Source organism: Pleurodeles waltl, chromosome 5 (assembly GCF_031143425.1).
Source record: "Pleurodeles waltl isolate 20211129_DDA chromosome 5, aPleWal1.hap1.20221129, whole genome shotgun sequence".
In the NCBI taxonomy this organism is placed as follows: domain Eukaryota; kingdom Metazoa; phylum Chordata; class Amphibia; order Caudata; family Salamandridae; genus Pleurodeles; species Pleurodeles waltl.
The window spans coordinates 390,705,056-390,729,113 of NC_090444.1; the positions used below are offsets into that span (position 1 = coordinate 390,705,056).

At 43.7% G+C, this 24,058-nt stretch overlaps 1 protein-coding gene across 1 annotated transcript in view; it reads left to right on the plus strand.

Annotated features, from left to right (window-relative positions):
- The window catches only part of HAO1 (hydroxyacid oxidase 1), a 258,027-nt gene that overhangs the window by 117,338 nt on the left and 116,631 nt on the right, over positions 1–24,058 (plus strand). The window contains exon 3 of the mRNA XM_069234147.1: positions 6,735–6,990. Within this exon, the coding sequence (XP_069090248.1) occupies positions 6,735–6,990 (256 nt within the window). The remainder of the gene's footprint in view (positions 1–6,734; positions 6,991–24,058) is intronic.

Consider the following 24,058-nt stretch of genomic DNA (forward strand, 5'->3'; position numbering starts at 1 on the left):
AACTGTCATTGTGTATTTGACCGCCCCCAACAGCACAGGTGGTAGTGGCAACTGTTGTCAATGTGGAATGTCCCATGGGCCAATGGCCTGGACGTGGCAGATTTCCAGCAGCTTACGGACTGGCTATGCCATCTGTCCTGTGACACCAGACCAGTATTGCGTTCAACACTACCCTACAGGTCTGTTTCTGCATTACCACCAGCCTTTGCATGGCCGTGAAGCCCCCATGCAAAGGTTGTTGGTGATGTGGTATGGTGTGGCCCTGGGTGCCCCTGCACAGCCCATGCACTTGGCCTGGGCAGTGCAGGGGGTCCCATGCCCTGGCCCTTTGCCCTTTCCACTGCCTGATTTGCAGGGATGAGTGCACCGTGTCCTGTTACACCCAATGCAGCCCAGTAGTGGCACTGAGGGGGTCATTCCAACCCTGGCGGTCAAAGACCGCCAGGGCCGCGAATGACGGAAGCACCGCCAACAGGCTGGCGGTGCTTCCTAGCCCATTCTGACCGCGGCGGTAAAGCCGCGGTCAGAAAACCGGGGCCGGCGGTTTCCCGCCGGTTTACCCCAAGCTGGGCGAATCCGCCAGGGCAGCGCTGCAAGCAGCGCTGCCTTGGGGATTCTGACCCCCTTCCCGCCAGCCTGTTTCTGGCGGTTTTCACCGCCAGGAAGAGGCTGGCGGGAACGGGCATCCTGGGGCCCCTGGGGGCCCCTGCACTGCCCATGCCACTGGCATGGGCAGTGCAGGGGTCCCCTAACAGGGCCCAGGGCGGCTTTTCACTGTCTGCTTAGCAGACAGTGAAAAGCGCAACGGGTGCAACTGCACCCGTCGCACCGCCGCAACACCGCCGGCTCTATTCGGAGCCGGCTCCTGTGTTGTGGCCCTCATTCCCACCGGCCCAGCGGGAATGTCAGAATGCGGGAAGCGGTATTTTGGCCGTGTGGCGGACAAATGGTGCTTCCCACCTGGCGGGCGGCAACCGCCACCCGCCAGAGTTAGAATGAGGGCCTGAGTCTATTTGATCCATCAAGAATGATTTGCTAAGAGCAACACAGATCTACCACGAGCAGACAGATTTCCAGCCTCTATCCCAATGTGCGACTCATACTGCCAAGTGCAAAGGGTACACTGCACTGGCAGTCTTAGCAACACCGGACTTGCCCATTCACAATCCCCCGCCCGTCATAGTGGAATCATACACCATTATGTTCACAGTCATAGCCCATGTGTTGTATGTGTGTGTTTATTTCCCCATTCTCATGTGTCTGACATGGTTGTGTCAGAGTAGTTGTGGACAAAGCCTGTGACTGTTGTGACCTACTGTTTGCTATCTGTGGTACATATTTTCTGTAGTGTCACATTTCAGTTCAGCATTAAGATGTGTGGTTCAACACTACTTCAGTTTAGTTGGTCTGGGTAGTGGCATGTTACCAATGATACAGGTCCAGTCTGTAATTCCCCCAGCGCTTGTTCAGTTCATTGTTCCATGCACCCAGGGGACACCCTGACTGCATGATGAGTGGTGGCTGCCTCATGTGGATGTGTTGTCTGTGTGCGGTGTGGTGGTGCTACCGGCACATGCCTGGGTACTGTTGGGACAGTTGCAATGACTTGTGTGCTGTGAGATGCAGCACACATGTGTTTGGGCAATGAGGCAAGGCAGTTGCAAGGTGTTACTGCAAGGGACACCACTATGACGTAACCACAGGAATGGTATTGACTGACTACATGGTATCTGAGGTCTTGGTCGTGTTGGTGGCGTTGATATGACTACATGCAAGGGATGTTGTGATGACTCAACCAGTGGAACAGTGATTATATATGCCATCCATCCCATGTGCTGCATATGTACATGTAGGTATTTAGGCCTGGTGTTCAACATATGTCCAGGTTGTGTAAGTGTCATGGTGCATTGCACTACCAAGGAGCAGGTATGTGTGTAGCTTATGTCCGCATAGTACAACTTGCTTAATGTGCATTGTGTCCCTCTGAGCTCCTTTGACATGCATTGTGTGAGTCCTATGTGCCTCCCCCTTCTTGCACTTTATATTTTAGCATAGCTTTTCCCCATGCAACTTACCCTGAATGTGTGGTGTTTCCTGGTAGTCTGTGCTGTCCTGAGATTCCTGCAACCATCTCCTCCATCTCGTCCAAGTCCTCTTGTGGTGCTGGAGTCCCACCTCCAGTTTGCAGTGCTGCCTTCCTGTTCCTTGGCATTTTTTCCTTTGTCCTTCGCTTGCAGTCATGCCAGTGTTTCTTGCACTCAGTTACAGTTCTCCTGACCTCTGCCACACTGTTAATCTTATCCACTATCTGCTGCCAAATTGCCTCTCTCCTTCCAATTGGCAATTTTGAGGTGATGAAGAGTAGATTTTGATCCTCTGTCACCTTTCTTACCAGTTTTTTGTGCTCCTCTGCGCTGAAACAACACTTTCTCTTTTATTTCTCTCTCCCCTGGGTCTTGTCAGTATCCTCCTGGCTGGTTCCTGGTTGAATGGGGTCTCCTTGGGGTCTCTACTGGCTTCCTGGATCCATTTTGCCTCTCCTTTGCACTGTTTGCTCTGTTTGCATCTGTATTTGATGCTATTGTGGGCAAAAGTGGTGCAGTTCCATTTTGCGATGTGTTCACATGTCGTCAACCAGATTAGAGTCATTTTTCCTCCATTAACATCATTTTGCCTTACGACAAGGCACAATGGTTAACATCGTAAAAAATGACTCTAACCTATTTTTAGTGCCACCCAGCATCATAGTATAAATATGATGCCCGAGTGGCATTAAAAAATGGCGCTAGTCAGCGCTAACCTTTTAGACGCAAAACTACGTTAGCTCAGTTTTGCGTCAAAAAGTATAAAACTGGCACCTTGTCTTTCTCAGAGGGCAGTTGTCCCAGCATTGGTGGCATCAAAATTGATGGACCCACAACACTGAACATGGATACTGTTTCAGGGTCAAACCAGGTTGTCTGCTTCATTGTTGTACACTTCAGAAATGTTTAAGGGCCTAGCCTCCCTTTTTATGTATCTGTGTTTCTGTAGTGTCTGCATTATCAGACCCATGATCTACTATAGATGACACTGTTTCCAGACCCCACTTGTCAGCATCCTTCCTTAATTATAAAAACCTTTGATGTGCACAGAAGATGCTCTGCTCCCCTCCTTTCAGTGTATTCTCTTCAACGCCCCCAGGAATGTCAGCAATCCATTTCTCCTGTCTGGCTTTCCACTCCACAACTCCATCTTAGCTCTCCTAGTTTTCCTAAAACGGAAACCCCAAGCCTCCACTTGAGGCACACACATGCAACGCAAAACATGCATGCATTCATGCGTTGTAAGGTGCTACATACATTCACTGGGTAGGCCAAGGCAAGTTAAATGGATAGTAGCTGAACTTTACATGAGTGGTCCTGAAGGCAATACTGTTCTGGGTTATTTATTGGTGGTGTTCACTGTTGGAGTACTGTGTATGCTGGAATTAAGTATATGATTCCAGAGCTTGGGAGGATTCTAAAGAAAGCAGTTGAGACCTGGCTAAAAGGAGCTGTTAGTGGTGATTCATGAACTCTATCATGAACACTACTTTTACTTTCACTTCGAGTTGTGGTGTGATTAAACACTAGCGACAAGTGATGTCTGATTGGGGAATTATGCCATTCACCACCAGTTCTCATGGAATTTGAGGATCTCATTTCTGAGCCCACTTCACCTTCACTTCGACAGATGCAAATATATCTCAATATATTAACTGGGACACACTATAAATTACAGTGTACCTGCTAGTAATGGTGATGGATTAGATGTCTGGTTTTCATTGCGATTCAAATTCTGGTGCATGCTGACTGCACAAGACTTCTTCTAGCAGCAACATGTATGCATATGCTGAGCTTTGATACTAGGAGATCCACTTTTGTCACCAATGTTCAAAACCAACTTAATTAAGTTGGGCGGCTATATTGGCTTGGGATGAGGTTGACATATGATGCCATGCAAATTGTAGGGTGACACTGGTAGATACACTCACATCACTGCTATTATATGTGGCAGTCATCTTATACTGGGACGACTTTACAATTTAGTTTATGTGACAAAGCACAAGTTGCATTGTGTGGGTTTAACTTCACACATTTCTTTACACACTTTACAATTTGTTCCATTTTGGACTGGGCCCAGGATAGTCTTATGTATTTCACTGGAGCAATTACAAAAGCAATACAGGAGCAGGAATTCAGTCGTATGAACTCATCTTCTCTGCAGCTTAAGTCATATTACTCAACAACATTGTTGTTCAGCCAAGCCTTGTGGAGGTACTGTATAAGGCAGTAAATTACCTTTTTTTTCACCATCTATTGGAATGTCGGTGACTAATGTGTCTCAGTCCCCTGTGTTCTTCTCTGACAAGGATAACTACATATTACTGTGAAAACATTGGGGAAAATTATTTGATTCCTATTTCAATGCAAGCAGTGGGGAGAACATTTCTGCCGCAAGAACACATGTACATTTGTTGCATAACTGGGGGATTGAAGGGAGAAATATCTATGAAAGTATTGATGTAATACCTATTGGGAGTGGAAAGGTAGAACAAGCAGACATTTATGGAAGGTCATTGAAGATGCTTGAACAGTATTTTGCCCCCCTTATCAATATAGTTATGGTACAAATGTTTCCCCAACTCCAAGGAACATCTGAAAGGTTGGCTCCCTAATTAGTAATCAGTTGGTAAAGTGTCATAACTGTAATTGGGTTCCAGAGAAACTATTGGCCTGGAATCCCTATCTCATTGAAGCTGTGGAAATTGTGGAAAGTATGGGAAATATTTCTGTGCGAGTGAAAGAGATGAGAGGTCAGACGTCCAACAGTGGTAACTGTGAGCAGAGCAGCTTACATGTTATTTCTCAGGATTATGTTGATCCAGAGAATGAAGATAACATTCATAGAGTGATAGCTGGGGGTGTTAACACTAAAACCCCTCATGGATTTTCAGGACATAATGGTGAGTGCTACAGATGAGGCAGTTCTTCTCATTTATCTAATAGTTCCAATGCCTGGTTTTCCACTTGTAAGTATGAATTCAAAGCACATTATGTTTGTATGTCAGACCTTGTTCTCTGGTGCCAATTTATTTAGTGTTAAGGGTCTGTTTTCAGCATACCATACCACCAGGTAAGGCTCAATGAAAAGTCAAAATATTTAACTTCTTTTGTTACACCATTGGGCGCCTGCACATTTGTCAGGATGCCTTTGAAAAGTATAGGCTTTGCACAGTATAGGCTTTGCATATGGCTGTTGTCAAAGTATAATGCACATTGTCCTGGGAGGTATACCACAGGTGTTGCTTTTCCAGGATGACCTTTTAATCTTTGATAAAGATCAGTGCAAGCATGATGAGGTCGTGCTCTTAGTCTTGGGAAGATTATCTGAAAAGAACACCTGGCATTCTGCCACCCTCCTGTACCACACTCAGCATTAACCCCCTCCCAACATATTCAAAAAGTACCTGGTGTCCCGCCACCCATCCACATAAGCCACTATCCATTCCATCTTTTTTCACCCTTAATTCAGAACAATAATACCTGGTCTGTTGCCACCTACCCCGACCACCCTCTGTGCCTGGCCTTCTTATCCCAGTATGAAGCTTTACTCAGTGCACTCCATCAGGAGAGAGAGCTAGTGCTATATTGAGAGGCTCTAATGAGAGGCCTGGAGTGCTATACTATGTAGTAACAATGGAAAACAAATGTTGTTTCAGATTTGTGCTATGCAGGCACTAAATAATTCAAACTACTGGCTCACAGCGCATGCCATACCTGACATAGTTATTATGAATATGACAAAACAAAGACATAGGCACCTGTTCACAAAGGCATTTTGGAGTACACAAAACATTACTCCTGTGGGGCTTTTTAATATACTTTTGAATGCCTTTGTGAATTGGTCAGAAACATCCAGAATGGCAATATCCGAATAGAATGAATACAAATAGAAAGAACTCTGGTCTCTTTGTTCTTTTACTAATAAGGAGTTGGTCCTTTCGGACCGATTCAGAAAGCCATGTAGGTGCATGTAAAAGAGAACTCCTGTGGCAAAACGTACTTACTCATAAACGCTTTTGTAAATTGCACCAATACATTTTCGCTAGAAAATAATTAGGTATGTGACAGAGCTAGAATTTGTCTCCCAATCTTCTTACCTAGAGGACCGTTTTTTCCTCATTTTTGAATTTCAATGCACTTCGAGGTGAGAAAGCTAAAATAGAGTATGAGTGGCTTACCTCATATAAGAAAAGGAAATTGATATAAATGACGTAGCAACATTGTTTCTGTGTTTTGATGATACATTGGTCAAGAAGAAAATGTAATAACAGAAGAACTGAGGTGTTTTTAAGTTTTTTAAGACTGAATTTAAAGGTAATCATTTTTAGAAATTACATTTCTGAAATATATATCATTAGCTGAAAGTTGGAAGGCTACATAGCTCAGTGATAAGTAACTTTAAAAATAGATGTGGTCTGGCAGAATTGTTTGCACTATTTTGAGTTATTAAAACGTGTCTTTTAGCATTAGGAACACCGTGAGTCCTGAAGCATTGCCTGATTGTGTATAAAATAGTTTTCTTACATTTCTCATACATATATTGCAGTATTTTAAAGTCAGTGCAGAGTGACTTACTTTTTTGACTATCAATGTAGATCAGGTTAGCAAAGTTGAATAAGATGTACCTTTTCTGCTATCTGTTGTTAGCTTGCAGGTCTATTGGAACGGGAATGATGCTGAGTTCCTGGGCTACTTCTTCTATGGAAGAGGTTTCCGAAGCAGCCCCAGATGCCCTCCGCTGGATGCAGCTTTATATCTACAAGGACCGTGAGCTTACAAAGTCCTTGGTGCAGCGTGCTGAGAGAGCGGGTTATAAAGGCATCTTTCTGACTGTAGACACTCCGTACCTTGGACGGCGCTTTGATGATGTTCGGAACAGGTTTCAGCTTCCTCCTCATCTTAGGTATGATCAGATTCATTAAAGAATGCTTCATTTTGCACCTTTCTCTAATTAGATTTCTTTTTCAGTTTTTAATTGTATAGTGTATGTGCTACACACGTCGCATGTCATAAATCAAAGTTTTAGTCCATAGCGCTGAAATAAAGTTCGGCAGAGTTTTAACTCATAAATTGTTGGGGATCTCCCCTGGAAATCTGGACAGCCTCTCCACCACATTTCAACGCAGGGGATCTGCCAGGTTTCCGAAAGCCTTGACCCAGCAGTCTGACAGCTAAAACACTGTTGGGTTGCAATGGGTAGCTCTGCCCGGCACAGGATATAGGGTCATATGTACGAACACTTTTTCCCATAGACATAGAATGGGTAAAAAACTTTGCTACATCTGGCCCATAGTCACAATCACTTAATCTACTTAGTTTTGTTAAGTGTGTGGCTCTGATGTATAAGGAGAAAACATTCTCCTTGTCTAGGTCTCTCTTTGGAAGCTTGTTTGAGAAAAAGAAAAATGAATATCGAGTGGGTGAAAACAAAAGATGTCACCCATTAAGCATTTAGCTGTGCAGACATAGCATCCATCACGCCAATTAATGCACTGTAGTCACAGTGATTCCTAGCAGACACCGGGGATCTCTAAATATGGCAGGTTATCCTCTGCTAGTGGGTAGAAGTAAATACCTTTTCTAACCTAGTGGTCCTCTAGGCAGGACACCAAAGCCTAAATCAGCTTCTATACCTCATGGTTGTCCAATGTACAATGTTAGTTCTTAGTTCTTGATTTAGACTGTTGCAGTGATGGAAGTGTTTAGGTTAGGAGGTCTCCATGCCACCTCCATCCTATCACTCCTGTCACATCTGAACAACAGGGAAAGCATGTTGCCTCATTTAAGAAGTTAGCACAGTGGGCCCACCGTCTAGGTCCATGTGTAATTTTTGCTACATATTTGCATCATTATATTGCTTCCAATTATTGGGCTAGCCAAAGACCCTTTAATTTTCCCTTTCTCTTATGCTTCAACCAACCACATACCTTCCCTCTTGTGGTAGATGTGGGTTGAGCATAAATATCTCAAGACAACAGTGGAAATAAATGTGTTTCATGGCTACACATGCAGTTTATGTGAGAATTTTTAATGCTGCACATACCCAACCATATCAGCGCCTCAAGAAATCCCATCTTCCCATATCCTGACATGCTGGCAAGTTTAGGTAGAGGGATTTATTGAGGCTCCCTGTGCAGCCCAATTCTTTCTTTACTCTAACCTGCTATTTTTGGCACATTTGTTTGACAGACTTTCACTTTTCATACACTTTTGGCTCAACAGTCTTTGTAATCCTCTCTAAACAGAATCCAACTAGACCCTTGTTCTGATGATCAGAAGAACTACAAATGATCTTCTTGTTTATCATTTTTATTTGACATATATATATATATATATATATATATATATATATATATATATATATAAAAATATGTATATCTCTGAATGTAATTAAAATACAATTGTAAAAGGAAACAGTAATGCTAGAGGCCTAGTCATAAAAAGTATTTGGGATGTTTTTGATCACTTTTGCCCATCTCATGAAATGCAGTAGCAAACTAAAATGTTTAATTTTTTTCATTTTAAGAAGGGTAAGGGTAGCAAAATCAGGGAAGATGTATAAGTCTGTCTAATAAAATTAATACCTGCATACATGCTCCTTTTTAAGATCTCTTCTGAGTTGTTCTGATTTACTGAGAGGTTCAAATAGAACACCATACCTTATTCATTTTGCAACCGTATCACATAGAGGGTGAAGAGAGGCAGATTTGACCCCTCCACAGCTTGTCAAAGAACACAAAGTCCTACAAGTTACACCTTAACATGTGATGTGGATATCATCCTCCATACTCATTTTATCAGTATAGAATAAAATAGCTTGCAAAGAAAAGACCAATTTATTGCAATGATACATCAAGCAGCAGATTACATTTCTAAAATTATGATTCTAAAATGTAAACTCAGCAGTTATAATTCTGAAGTTAAGGTATGTTGTCTGCTCTGTGTTCAATACCTTTGTATCCATAAGCTTGCATAAAGTGTAATCTGCCTAAACTTAGCAATTGCTCAATTGCTCATCTTCTGATAAATGCAGGACCTCACAAAGCACAACAACTGGGTTTTGAGGTACTCTTTTTCTGTGGGCCTAAATGGGTGCTTTGCTCCATCCCGGTCGGCTTCAACTTGTGACTCTGTAGCGGTCTAGCATGACTAGATATCCATAGTTGGCACACTGTGCTTTTTGGTGCTATTTTCAGAGCATCCTTAAAAATTCATCTCTCCAATTCTACTGATTGAATTTTTGTAATTTTTGTCTTGTTTTATCCATTAAACTCTCCTTACTTTTCTGAGCTGGTGTGAGATCCCTTTTGTGGTGTGTTGTCATTTATTACCGTTTGAAGTGTTGCACAGGACTTTACACATTGTCTATGAGTTAAGCCTGACTGCTCTGTACCAAGCTACCTTAGGGTTTAGCACAGGTTAATTGCTTGCTAGTAACTTCACCCTGACAAAGGATTGTAGTTCCTTTTTGAGTAGGATTTCATCCCCTTCAGCCAGTAACTCAATTTCCTACACTGGTGTTCAGCTGTAAGGATTTGGACTTCTGCTCATGTAGTTCCATAGTCATTTTGTGTTGCACTACCATTCCATATAAATAACTTGAGACCCTAATCTTTCCCAGGTGAATGTCAGCAGCTAAAGCTGCCACAATGTACTAGGGGAAAAGTCCTAGTAAGTTAAGATATATGTGGATGTTGGTATGGAAATATCAAAATCCATTTGTTCATCTACGTTTAGATGACAGAAGTAATTTATTGTCCTTGAGAAATACTGATCATGGAGTACACGCTTTTCTTAGACTGATAAATAACGTGCCCACCACTAGGCAACTCGTTATAAGGGCCAATGTGTACTAGCCTGCATAGTCCCAAATTACTTTTTATTCTGACCCCTGCTTAAAAAGGCTTTCTCTTTTAAATTTTAAAGTCCTACATTAAAAAAAAAATTACAAAGATTTTACTGGAGTGATTTTTTGGTTTTGCTTACAGACAGCTTTAGCTGCCTTGTGAGAACTCATGTTACCACAAATCATACTCTCACAATACACAACATATACATATAGATACATGTACTTATACGTAGACACAGCAAGCGGCTTTTGGACAGCCCCTGTCAGCCATTAGCTGCTGTAAATCTGCTGGTGTTTGACTTTCGCTATATGGCTGTCCATCACCCTTGGAAACAGTCGAAGGCATTTTGAGAATATAAACACTTTTAAAGATGTTCACATACGAGTTATTTTTTATTACTGATATCTTTTTTAAGTTTTGGAGGACGCTTAAACGTTGGTCAAGTACAACCCCTTCAGCACTTTTCTCTTAGTGGCAGTGATTTACAACAAATAGCCAAGGCACAAAAAGTAAAACACACTCTTTCATTTTACATCATTTCTTTCAATCGTCTAGCACAGTCTCCAGCTTTTATCTTCCAAAACCATCTACCTCTTAGCCACAGAACATCAAATATATTAGAGACAATCCATTCATTTATAGTGAGATGCACTCATACACCCTGTCTATCAAACAAACAAGTTGCTGAAAATCAAATGGCCATATTGTCCAATGAAGAATGAAATGTCATCTCAGAGTTTTGTTTCCTGTACAATTTAATTTGCCAAGTTCAAACAGCATCACTCCAGAAGATGCGTTTTGTTCAATGGCAAGGGCAACTTTTCCAGGGCTCTAATTAATTCAGATGCCCAAAATCTTATGTTATATATCTGGTTTTATATTAAAATCTAGTTCCACACCTGTGACAACTTGAATGCTAGAACCCAATATAAAAAATCCATGTGCTCAGCGTATTACGACGTAAACATAATAGAAGAACGTCTTGCTATTTGCGATATGATAAATCATTCCCAATTCCATTGTCAATTTCTTAAGGTATACCTTCTACATTGTACATGTACTATATCAGACAAAACAAAACTAATTTTTTTCCAGTTCTAAAAGTGGCGATTGGCAATCTAATACATTGGTTTATTTATACATTGCATCATAAATACCGAAAAAAGATTAATGTGAAATGTTTGCATCACTACAGCATCCATGTTAAACATATTCAAATATACATTGCTTTGTCCACATTCACTGTTACTCTGACAATATTGCATCTAAATAGATAAGATATAGCAGATGCAAAACTTTGGTAGCCTAATTATTTCAATTAGAAAGCAATTCGAAACATACATAATATGTTGCACATGAATGACCTCATCCCCTAAATTGCAGTGTTCGGGACGATTGTACTATTAAAATGGCTTTGCTTTTTGTGGAAAAGAGTCAATTCTAGTCCATTTGTGTTAGAAATGGGGTCTTTGGTTGACAGTCAGGTTACCCCCTGTTCAAGCAAGGACCCTCACTCTAGTCAGGGTAAAAGAGAATCACCCTCAGCTAACCCCTGCTTACCCCCTTGGGAGCTTGGCAGAGCAGTAGGCTTAACTTCAGAGTGCTAGGTGTAAAGTATTTGTACCAACACACACAGTAACTTAGGGCCAGATGTAGCAACTTTGCAAATTGCGAGTTGCAATTTGCGAGTCCGAGCGACTCGCAAATTTCAACTCGCAATTTGCAATGCAGAACGGTGTCTCAGACACCGTCTGCGAGTCGCAAAGACCCACCTCATTAATATTAATGAGGTGGGTCGCAAATTGCGGCCCCATAGCGACTATGGGCACTCACGGGTATGGAGGCCTGCTGGGACCAGCAGACCTCCATGTCCGTGACTGCTTTGAGATAAAGCAGTTTTTTTTTTTTTTCAAGTGTAGCCCGTTTTCCTTCAAGGAAAACGATCTGCACTTAAAAAAAAAAAAAACGAAACCTTTAGTTTCGGATTTTTTCAGGGCAGGTAGTGGTCCCTTGGACCACTGCCTACACTGAAAAAATATTGGTGGGTCCACTCACAAAGGGGAAGGGGTCCCATGGGGACCTCTTCCAATTTGCGAGTGGGTTACCATCCACTTCAAGTGGATGGTAACTGCGACTCCATTTGCGACCGCGTACGCATACCAATTTGCGACTCTGAAATGCATTTTGCAAGTCGGTCCCGACTCGCAAAATACATTTCTGCATAGCAAACTCCGGTTTGCGACTCGCAAACGGCGATTTTTGCCGTTTGCGAGTCGCAAACTGGTTGCTACATCTGGCCCTTAATGAAAACACTACAAAATGACACAACACCAGTTTAGAAAAATAGGAAATATTTATCTTAACAAAACAAGACCAAAACGACAAAAATCCAACATACACAAGTCAAGTTATGAATTTTTAAAGATGAAACTCAAAAATAGCGCTTAGAAACAAAAATGCTTCGATGAGATGTTAACACGGCGTCGTGACGGAGTCGTTCCCAACAAGCTGACACCAGCGGCGCCGGACACGGAGTCGCGTAGACCCCCAAGTACAGTACCTTTGGTGAAGAGTGAAAACAAGCCAATGCGCGAAGTCGGGGATCACAGCGTCTGTGCGAAATGTTGAATCCGCGCACTTCGAGCGGCGTCAGTCACGACGTGGTGCGGCGACTTCCACGGAGTCTCGGACTTCAGCGGGGCTGCTGCGGAGTCGGGCCTGCGAAGAGCGTCGCGTTCCAGCGAAGGTCACGGCGTTGGGTGCAGGCGGCATCCCCGAATTCAGCAGCGGCGTCGGTCCGGAGTGGTCCGTAGTCGATTTCCTTGGATTTCCACCAGCTTTCCTTTCAAGGGCCCAGGGACTGGATAGGGCACCACTTGTCAGAGAAGGAGTCTCTCCAGAGACTCCAGGTGCTGGCAGAGAGAAGTCTTTGCTGTCCCTGAGACTTCAAACAACAGGAGGCAAGCTCTAAATCAAGCCCTCAGAGAGTTCTTCACAAGATGGAAGGCACACAAAGTCTAGTCTTTCCCCTCTTACTCTGGCAGAAGCAGCAACTGCAGGATAGCTCCACAAAGCACAGTCACAGGCAGGGCAGCACTTCTCCTCAGCTCTTCAGCTCTTCTCCAGGCAGATTTTCCTTCTTGTTTCCAGAAGTGTTCTAAAGTCTGTGGTTTTGGGTGCCCTTCTTATACCCAGTTTCTCCTTTGAAGTAGGACTACTTCAAAATAAAGTCTCTTTGGAATGTGAAATCCTGCCTTGCCCAGGCCAGGCCCAAGACACTCACCCGGGGGTTGGAGACTGCATTGTGTGAGGGGAGGCACAGCCCTTTCAGGTGCGAGTGACCACTCCTCCCCTCCCTCCTAGCACAGATGGCTCATCAGGATAAGCAGGCTACACCCCAGCTCCCTTTGTGTCACTGTCTAGTGTGAGGTGCAACCAGCCCAACTGTCAAACTTACCCAGACAGGGAATACACAAACAGGCAGAGTCACAGAAATGGTATAAGCAAGAAAATGCTCACTTTCTAAAAGTGGCATTTTCAAGCGCACAATCTTAAAATCAACTTTACTGAAAGATGTATTTTTAAATTGTGAGCTCAGAGACCCCAAACTCCACATGTCCATCCGCTCCCAAAGTGAATCTACACTTTAATCAGATTTAAAGGTAGCCCCCATGTTAACCTATGAGAGGGACAGGCCTTGCAACAGTGAAAACGAATTTAGCAATATTTCACTGTCAGGACATATAAAACACATTACTATATGTCCTACCTTAACTATACACTGCACCCTACCCTTGGGGCTACCTAGGGCCTTCCTTAGGGGTGTCTGACATGTAAGAAAATGGAAGGTTTAGGCCTGGCAAGTGGGTACACTTGCCAAGTTGAATTTACAGGTAAAACTGCAAACACAGACACTGCAATGGCAGGTCTGAGTCATGATTACAGAGCTACTTATGTGGGTGGCACAACCAGTGCCTCAGGCCCACTGGTAGCATTTGATTTACAGGCCCTGGCACCTCTAGTGCACTTTACTAGGGACTTACTAGTAAATCAAATATGCCAATCATGGATAAACCAATCACATACATATTTTGTAAAGGAGCACTTGCACTTTAGCACTGGTTAGCAGTGGTAAAGTGTCCAGAGCAACAAAAACAGAAAAATCTAAGTCCAGCACACATCAACAACCTGGGGAACAGAGGCAAAAAGTTAAGGGAGACCACGCCAAGGATGAAAAGTCTAACAATGATTCCATATAATAACTGTAAATTAGGAATATGAGAGAGTTATAATAGCCCATCAACGAATCTCGATAGCAGTAATGTGTAAGGCTTAAAAATGGTGTACAACTATGGGAAAAGGATGTCATCTATCTATGGACTGATGGTCCAAGAGTCATATAATTAAAATCAAAGGCACATAAAATTTGGACCTCATTCCCAAGCTTCATCTTTTACCCTTATCTGCATATTGTAAAGTAACTACTGTCTGACGCCTGGCACTGGTAGATCTTGACACCTCCGGGTAAATAAAATGTGCTTGCCAGTATAGACACTTTGCAGTTGTGCTCTCGCATAAATGTATCATTATACTGCAAATGGTGTTCAGCACTGCACTCGGGTTGAGAAGTGGGTTAGTTGGAACTTTGTAGTAAAACGTCAGACTGACCCTGATTATCAGAGCTAAAAGGCAGACATGACATTTCTCGAGGTGTAGAGAGGCTTGATGATGAAACATACCACAATTTGTGGGTTGAGGGCTGTTTGAAAATCTGTCTAAGGTGACTCAACATACACTAATTGGTTTCTAGGCCTAGCTATATCCATATGTAAGTGCTAGTTTACAAATACAGAGGAAGTAATAGCTGGATATTAATTTTCTCTCTTCTTATTTCTATACTGAGTGTGTGGCACAGGACAGCTGCTGGAGTATAAATACACAAATTTGGCTTTAGCACCATCTCTTACTAAACAATAATTAGGACAATCTAGTGATTGCCCAAACAACAAGAACTTGTGTATTGGGGGTCTATGGCTACATCCAATTTGTCTGCTCCCAGACTGATAGGAGAGACAGCCGTTTCTCAAGCAGGAAGAGGGTTGGCATTCCATCACTGATTTTGAGAGTATCTCTGATCAAACACTACTACTACAGCACTCTGAGGCCATGATCTTGGCAGATGGTGTTGTTCTTTCACAAGTGTGATGGATATTCATTTGACCGTATTACAATTCCATTATATCCTAGGGAAATTGTAATATAGGGGAGGAATATCCGTCACGTTTGTGATGGAGTATTCCATCTGCCTAGATCGTAATCAGGTCCTTAGTCACAAATGTGCATCATATCTTCCTGGATAGTATCGTGGTGTACAAGGGACTGGCTTATCCCTATTATAAACATTACAAAGCATTTATCCGTTTCCCTTTTGATAAAATGGAATATAACCACTTAAAGACTCATTCAGAAAAAAACTATTCAAAATAAACTGGAAGTCAATAGAGAGATGACTGAATTCAAATAATTCTTCACATAGCTGGAAAAAAAACCTACACCGCAAAAAGTCACGAGGAAGTTCCCACAGCAAACATCCCTATTGAGATGAATAATACTGCAAACAGTTATCAAAGATGACCTCATATAACTCTAATCAGAATACATCACATAGGGACAGCAGGTCCTCATGTCTACCAGTAGCAATAGCAGTGATGAGGCTAGCTACAAGGGAAGAGCTAGATTTCAAGCACATTTTTGCCAAATGTACCCTTCGCCAATAATGTACCTTCTACCAATGCACCAATGATCATTTTTTGGATGACCAGGAAATCTTTTGTTTTGATTTCACACCATGTCCATTTTAGTACATCCCTGAGGGAGGGGAACAGTAAAGCGAAACTGCCAAAAGAGGCAAAAGATACAAAGGGAAGAAGTAAACCAATGTATTACCAGGAGCATGACTTGAGACACCCAACCGTGGTTTGGCAAGTAGACAACGTAATAGTAAACTTAACTTCTTTGGAGTTTACCAACAAACAATGGATATTACTGAATAAAGGCACAGCTTAAGTCTCACAAATACAAGTGACACTGTCAGATGTGAATTACCAGGATTCTTCTGATGAATAAAATTCAAAGTGTTTTTTTTTGCTAACAAGCACACATATGAATTACAATCGAGTAATACAGGTTTGAGGAATAAATCTCTTTCTTCACCTCCACCCAGACGTATGCTGATTGCCACCGAGAATTTAGCCTTTGAACAAGCTATAACCCACACAGTTGAACAAGATGACCACAACAGAAATTATTCTTTTTTTCACCTCACAAAAAGTGAAAAACAGGCTTACACAAACTGAAATCAAATAGGGTCCTCATAATGAAACCTACTGGTTATCCAAACTAGAAAACATAAATACACCAATATGTTAGACCCTGGGTGACACGAGAAACTACAATATTCTCACATAGGATACAACTAATATCAATGAAGCAGTGATCAAAATGTGGATAGATGAAGCAATGGGCATTAACTAGAAGATGAGACAGACTTCCTGTTACAGAGAAATCCAAGAAGCCCTTACTTCTACTGTCTTCTGAAGAGTCACAAATTAACAAGACCACCACCCAAATGCCATAAGGTAACAAAAACTCACTCTCCCATTATGCACAGTTTTCTCATCAATCATTTTACAGCAATTGATGCCATAGAAGATGTTGTATGTGATGGGATATGTGGGATAATTAGCAGTTGTTAGAAATTATGGGCCAGATGTAGCTAGCCGTTTGCATGTCGCAAACTGCAAAAAATGCAGTTTGTGCCATGCAAACGGCCTCCTGAGATGCTCATTCCCAAATTGCGAGTCGGTACCGACTCGCAATTTGGGAATGCGACTCGCAAATAGGAAGGGGTGTTCTCTTCCTATTTGCGACTCGCATCACAATTCAGACTTGCTTTGTGACCGCGAATGCGGTCGCAAAGCAACTCGCAGTTACCACCAGTGTCACACTGGTGGTAACTCATTCGCAAAAGGGACCCCTTCCCCTTTGTGAATGTCGACAAAAATATTTTTTCAGAGCAGGCAGTGGTCCTATGGACCCCTGCCTACTGTGAAAAAAAGAAACCAAATGGTTTCGGTATTTTTTTCATTTTGCAACTCGTTTTCCTTTAAGGAAAACGGGCTGCAAAATGAAAAAAAAAAACTGCTTTATTTAAAAAGCAGTCACAGACATGGAGGTCTGCTGACTTCAGCAGGCCACCATCCCTATGAGTGCAGGGACTCGCTATGGCGTTGCAAAATGCGACCCACCTCATTAATATTAATGAGGTGGGTCTTTGTGACCCCATAGTGAGTCACAGAAGGTGTCTGAGACACCATTCTGCATATGCTTTTGCGAGTCTGAAATTGCGAGTTGCACCGACTCACAATTTCAGACTCGCAAAAGCATATCTTGCTACATCTGGCCCTAGGTCTCTAGTTGGTAGAGGTTTGCACCGTGTCCAAGTAGAGACCACAATCCTAGTAAGGGTAAATCAGATACACACCCTAAATGAACCTCTGCTCACCCCCTGGTTACTTGGCACAGAGCAGTCAAGCTTAAGTTAAGAGGCAATGTGTCCAGTATTTGTGCAACACTTAATTACAGTAACACAGAGAAAGACACCACAAAAAGACTCAATGCCAATTTAGAAAGATATATAATATTTATCTGATTAAAACAAGACCAAAATGACAAATATCCAATACGTAGATCCTGAGATATGCCATTTTAAAGATTTCTGTGAAAATAGTGCGTACAAGCGCAAAGCACCAATGGTTGGTTATCTGGTCATGCTGGACACGGACAAAGCCACAAGTTCAGGCTGACCAGGATGGAGTGCAGGCCAGCTACAGGGACCCACTGGGCCAACTGAACACATTACCTTAAATCCTGATGCACAGTCTGCACAGCATTGCTTTGAGAGTCTTTGCTTCATTCGGTGTTGGTTCCGAGAAACTGTGCTACAAGGCTTTATGTTGCTTCACGTTGCTTAGCGGCAGTTCTGATGAAAACCACAGAAGGCAGTGCACCTTAGGCCCACTTCCAAGGGTCCAGGACTGGGGTGGCACCACTTGGCAAGGTAAACTCACAGATGGCAGAGTCCAGGTGCTGTATCAGGTGAGTTAGAAGCAGTCTTTGATGTCCCTGGTATTGCAGAAGAACAAGGGGCAAGACAACAAGCCACTGGAGACTCTTGGATGCAAGGATATAGAGAACAAGTCCAGTCCTTCTCGCTGCAGGACAGAAGCAACAGGCCAACACAGCAGAACAAATAGCAAAGTGGCAGTCCCTCCTACAGTAAAGCACACTGCAGCAGTAGGCTGACACAGCAATACAGTTGCAGAGTGGCAGTCCCTCAATCCTTCTTCCTGGTGGAGTCTCCTTGGTTCCAGAAGAGATCTGCTTTGTTGGGGCTTAGGGTTCAGTATTTATACTTTGGTGTCCTGGTTCAGGAAGGAGGGAGATGCTTCCAGAAGCATGCCTTTGAAATGCACAGACGCCCTGTCTCTCCTGTCCTGGCCTTAACTGTCTTAGTGACATTACAGGGTTGTTAAGCCCTATCGTGACAAGACAAGTCTTTCCAGGTGGAAGTGAGGCAGTGCTAAGCTCCCCCCCCCACCAAGCCAGCTCATGGCCCATTACAGCCTAATCTCCCATTGTGTCTGGCTGTTTAGAGGGAATGCACAGAGCCCAGCTGTCACCTGACCCAAATGTATATTTTGAGGCAGGTAGAGGCAAGGAATGGTTAAAGTAAGAAAACACCAACTTTCCAAAAATTGCATTTTCAGATTTACAGTTTAAGATTCAACTTCACCATAAGTTGTGATTTCAAGCTGTGAGTCCAGAGACACCAAACTCCACATTTTTATCGTTTCCCAAATGGGAATTACACTTAAAAGATAGCAGGCAGGCAGCAGACACACACACAAAGGCAGGCAGCAGGCATGCACACAATGGAGCTGAGAGCCATGGAAAGCAGTGAGAAGGAGGGGCAGGCAGGCTACAGGCATCCATAAAATGGGGCTGAGACAGAGGGGCAGGCAGCAGGCATTCACACAACGAGGCTGAGAGCCCTTAGAAGGCGGTGAGAAGGGGCAGGCAGCAGACACACACAGCGGGGCTGAGAGCCCATGGAAAGCAGTGAGAAGGAGGGGCAGGCACGCACATAACAGGGCTGAGAGCTGGCAGAAAGCAGTGAGAAGGAGAGCAGGCAGGCAGCAAAGGCACACAAAATGGGGCTGAGAGCCTGGGGAAAGCAGCGTGAAGGAGGAGCAAGCAGGCAGCAGACATGTACACAACAGGGCTGAAAGCCTGCAGAAAGCAGTGAGAAGGAGGGATAGACTGACAGGAGGCATGTACACAGCAGGGCTGAGAGCCCGTTGAAAGTAGTGAGAAAGAGGAACAGGCAGGCAGCATGCATGCACACAATGATGCTGAGAGCCCAGGGAAAGCAGTGAGAAGAAGGGACTGGCAGGTATAAGGCACACACACAATGGGGATGAGAGCCCACAGAAAGCATTCAGGAGGAGAGACAGACAGGTGGTAGGCCATGGAAAACAGTGTAAAGGAGAGACAGGCTGACATCAGGCTGTACACAATGGGGCTGAGAGCCCACAGAGAGCAGTGAGCAGGAGGGACAGGCAGGCAGCAGCATGCACACAATGGAGCTGAGAACCCGGGGAAAGCAGTGAGAAGAAGGGGCAGGCAGCAGGTTCACACATACAACACAGCTGAGAGCCAATGGAAAAAAGTGAGAAGGAAAGACAAACAAGAAGCAGGCACACACACAACGGGGTTGAGAGCCCAGAGAAAACAGTAAGAAGGAGGGACAGGCAGGCAACAATATGAAGGACCGTGGATGCACAAAATGGGGGTGGGGAAGCAAGAAGAAAGTAGTGAGAATGAGAGAAAGGCAAACAATAGACAGCACACAACAGGGCTGAGAGCAACAAGAAAGCATTAAGAAGAAGGGAGAGTCAAGGAGCAGGCACACAGAAGATGGGGCTGAGAGCAAGGAGAAAGCAGTGAGAATGAGGGAAAGGCAAGTAGCAGGCATGCACAAAATGGGGCTTGGAGCAAGGAGAAAGCAGTGAGAACGAGGGAAAGGCAAGCAGCAGGCACGCACAAAACGCGTCTGAGAGCAAAGAGAAAGTAGTGAGAAAGAGAGAATGGAAGGCAGCAGGCACAAACAAAATGGGGCTTTGAGCAAGGAGAAAGCCGTGAGAAGGAAGGAGAGGCAAGCAGCAGGCAGCACAAAACAGGGCTGAGAGCAAGGAGAAAGCAGTGAGAATGAGGGAAAGTCAAGGAGCAAGCACGCAAAATACTGGTGGTGGGAGAAAGCAAGGAGAAAGCAATGATCCTGAGTCAAAGGCAAGAAGCAGGCACACACAACACCCCCATTTTTTGTGTGTCTTATCCTTGTTTTTTTCTCGAAGGCTGTGCACTGCATGCGGTTGGATGCACACACATGGGTTGTATGCACAAGGGGGTTAACTGCAGGGCCCTGTAGTCTATCCCTCTCTGTACATTAAAAAAACATAGAAATTCACTGAAAAAACAAAGGTTACAAGGATGTTAGGCTAAGGAAATAGAATTAAAAAACACCTTAGAAATTTACTAAAAAACAAAGATGTTATAATTAGGTTAGGAAATAAAAATAAAAAATACCTTAGAAATTCACTAAAAAAACCAAAGGTTACAGAGATGTTATAGTTAGGAAATATAATAAAAGCACCTTAGAAATTCACTAGAAAAACAAAGGTTACACATTATAGTTAAGACATAGAATTAAAGAAAACCTTAGAAATTCACAAAAAATCCCAAGGATACAGGGACGTTATAGTTATGAAATAGAATAAGACAAGTCTATCCAGGTGGAAGTGAGGCAGTGCTAAGCTCCCCCCCCACCAAGCCAGCTCATGGCCCATTACAGCCTAATCTCCCATTGTGTCTGGCTGTTTAGAGGGAATACACAGATCCCAGCTGTCACCTGACCCAAATGTATATTTCGAGGCAGGTAGAGGCAAGGAATGGTTAAAGTAAGAAAACACCAACTTTCCAAAAATTGCATTTTCAGATTTACAGTTTAAGATTCAACTTCACCATAAGTTGTGATTTCAAGCTGTGAGTCCAGAGACACCAAACTCCACATTTCTATCTTTTCCCAAATGGGAATTACACTTAAAAGATAGCAGGCAGGCAGCAGGCACGCACACAAAGGCAGGCAGCAGGCATGCACACAATGGAGCTGAGAGCCATGGAAAGCAGTGAGAAGGAGGGGCAGGCAGGCTACAGGCATCCATACAATGGGGCTGAGACAGAGGGCAGGCAGCAGGCATTCACACAACGAGGCTGAGAGCCCTCAGAAGGCGGTGAGAAGGGGCAGGCAGCAGACACACACAGCGGGGCTGAGAGCCCATGGAAAGCAGTGAGAAGGAGGGGCAGGCACGCACATAACAGGGCTGAGAGCTGGCAGAAAGCAGTGAGAAGGAGCGGCAGGCAGGCAGCAAAGGCACACCAAATGGGGCTGAGAGCCTGGGGAAAGCAGCGTGAAGGAGGGGCAAGCAGGCAGCAGACATGTACACAACAGGGCTGAAAGCCTGCAGAAAGCAGTGAGAAGGAGGGATAGACTGACAGCAGGCATGTACACAGCAGGGCTGAGAGCCCGTTGAAAGTAGTGAGAAAGAGGAACAGGCAGGCAGCATGCATGCACACAATGATGCTGAGAGCCCAGGGAAAGCAGTGAGAAGAAGGGACTGGCAGGTATAAGGCACACACACAATGGGGATGAGAGCCCACAGAAAGCATTCAGGAGGAGAGACAGACAGGTGGTAGGCCATGGAAAACAATGAAAAGGAGAGACAGGCTGACATCAGGTTGTACACAATGGGGCTGAGAGCCCACAGAGAGCAGTGAGCAGGAGGGACAGGCAGGCAGCAGCATGCACACAATGGAGCTGAGAACCCGGGGGAAGCAGTGAGACGAAGGGGCAGGCAGCAGGTGCACACATACAACACAGCTGAGAGCCAATGGAAAAAAGTGAGAAGGAAAGACAAACAGGAAGCAGGCACACACACAACGGGGTTGAGAGCCCAGAGAAAACAGTAAGAAGGAGGGACAGGCAGGCAACAATATGAAGGACCGTGGATGCACAAAATGGGGGTGGGGAAGCAAGAAGAAAGCAGTGAGAATGAGAGAAAGGCAAACAACAGACAGCACACAACAGGGCTGAGAGCAACAAGAAAGCATTAAGAAGGAGGGAGAGTCAAGGAGCAGGCACACAGAAGATGGGGCTGAGAGCAAGGAGAAAGCAGTGGGAATGAGGGAAAGGCAAGTAGCAGGCATGCACAAAGTGGGGCTTGGAGCAAGGAGAAAGCAGTGAGAATGAGGGAAAGGCAAGCAGCAGGCATGCACAAAACGCGTCTGAGAGCAAAGAGAAAGTAGTGAGAAAGAGAGAATGGAAGGCAGCAGGCACAAACAAAAAGGGGGCTTTGAGCAAGGAGAAAGCAGTGAGAAGGGATGAGAGGCAAGCAGCAGGCAGCACAAAACAGGGCTGAGAGCAAGGAGAAAGCAGTGAGAATGAGGAAAAGTCAAGGAGCAGGCACGCAAAATACTGGTGGTGGGAGAAAGCAAGGAGAAAGCAATGATCCTGAGTCAAAGGCAAGAAGCAGGCACACACAACACCCCGATTTTTTGTGTGTCTTATCCTTGCTTTTCCCTCGAAGGCTGTGCACTGCATGCGGTTGGATGCACACACATGGGTTGTATGCACAAGGGGGTTAACTGCAGGGCCCTGTAGTCTATCCCTAAAAACATAGAAATTCACTGAAAAAACAAAGGTTACAAGGATGTTAGGCTAAGGAAATAGAATTAAAAAACTTAGAATTAGAAATTTACTAAAAAACAAAGATGTTATAATTAGGTTAGGAAATAAAAATACAAAATACCTTAGAAATTCACTAAAAAAAACAAAGGTTACAGAGATGTTATAGTTAGGAAATAGAATAAAAGCACCTTAGAAATTCACTAGAAAAACAAAGGTTACACATTATAGTTAAGAAATAGAATTAAAGAAAACCATAGAAATTCACAAAAAATCCCAAGGATACAGGGACGTTATAGTTATGAAATAGAATAAAACAATCTTAATGCATGTCTTATGACCTCACATATTGCATCACTCATGACATGGTTAGTGACATCACTGATAACCTCACTCATGACATATCAAGTGACATCACTGATGACATCATTCAGTCTGTGTAAGAATGTAAAAAAAATGTTTATATGAGTTAAACATAAATACTAAGAAATTGCATCGGTTAAATTAGTACTGTTCCAATGCTACTGATCAGTGACAGTATGTAATGTATGTCATCTGAATCAATATGTGTGTCTGCATTTGTATGTGAGTGGTTATGTGAGTGGCTGTACAATGTGTCAGTAGCTGTTTTACTAACTGAGTAGGTTTCTGTGTAGCTGTATGGGTAAGCAAGTGGATGGGTGAGCAGTTCTATATGTGAGTGAGTGTTTTTTCAGCAGTTCAAGTGGAAAGTGAGTGACTGAGTGCTTCTATGGCTGAGTGAGTGACTGTTTGAGTGGCTTTATGATTGAATTAGAGGCTGTGTCAGTATCTGTATTGGCGAGTTAGTGGGAGTGACTGTATGTGTGAGTGTGTGTGTATCAGTGATTGTGTGGGTGAGTGTGTAGTTGTACCAGTGACTTTATGGGAGAGTGAGTATATGCACTAGTATCTATATGACTAAGTGAGTGGGTATGTGAGTAACTGTGTGGGTCACTGACTGGTTGTTTTATTTGTTGTATGGGTGAGTGAGTGTTTGTACAATTAGTTGTATGGGTGAGGGACTCATTGTCTGGGTAGCTGTGTTTGTATGACTGGGTGTCTGTGTCACTGTATTTCTGAGTACATGGGCGTATGAGTGGGTGTATGGGTGTGTGAGTGGCACAGTCAGTGGCTAAGAATTTGTGAAGATTGTGTCAACTGAGTAGCTGTCTAAATGCCTTTATGTGTGTATAAGTTGGTGTGTGAGTAATTGCTTGGCAAAGTGAGTGGTTATGTGA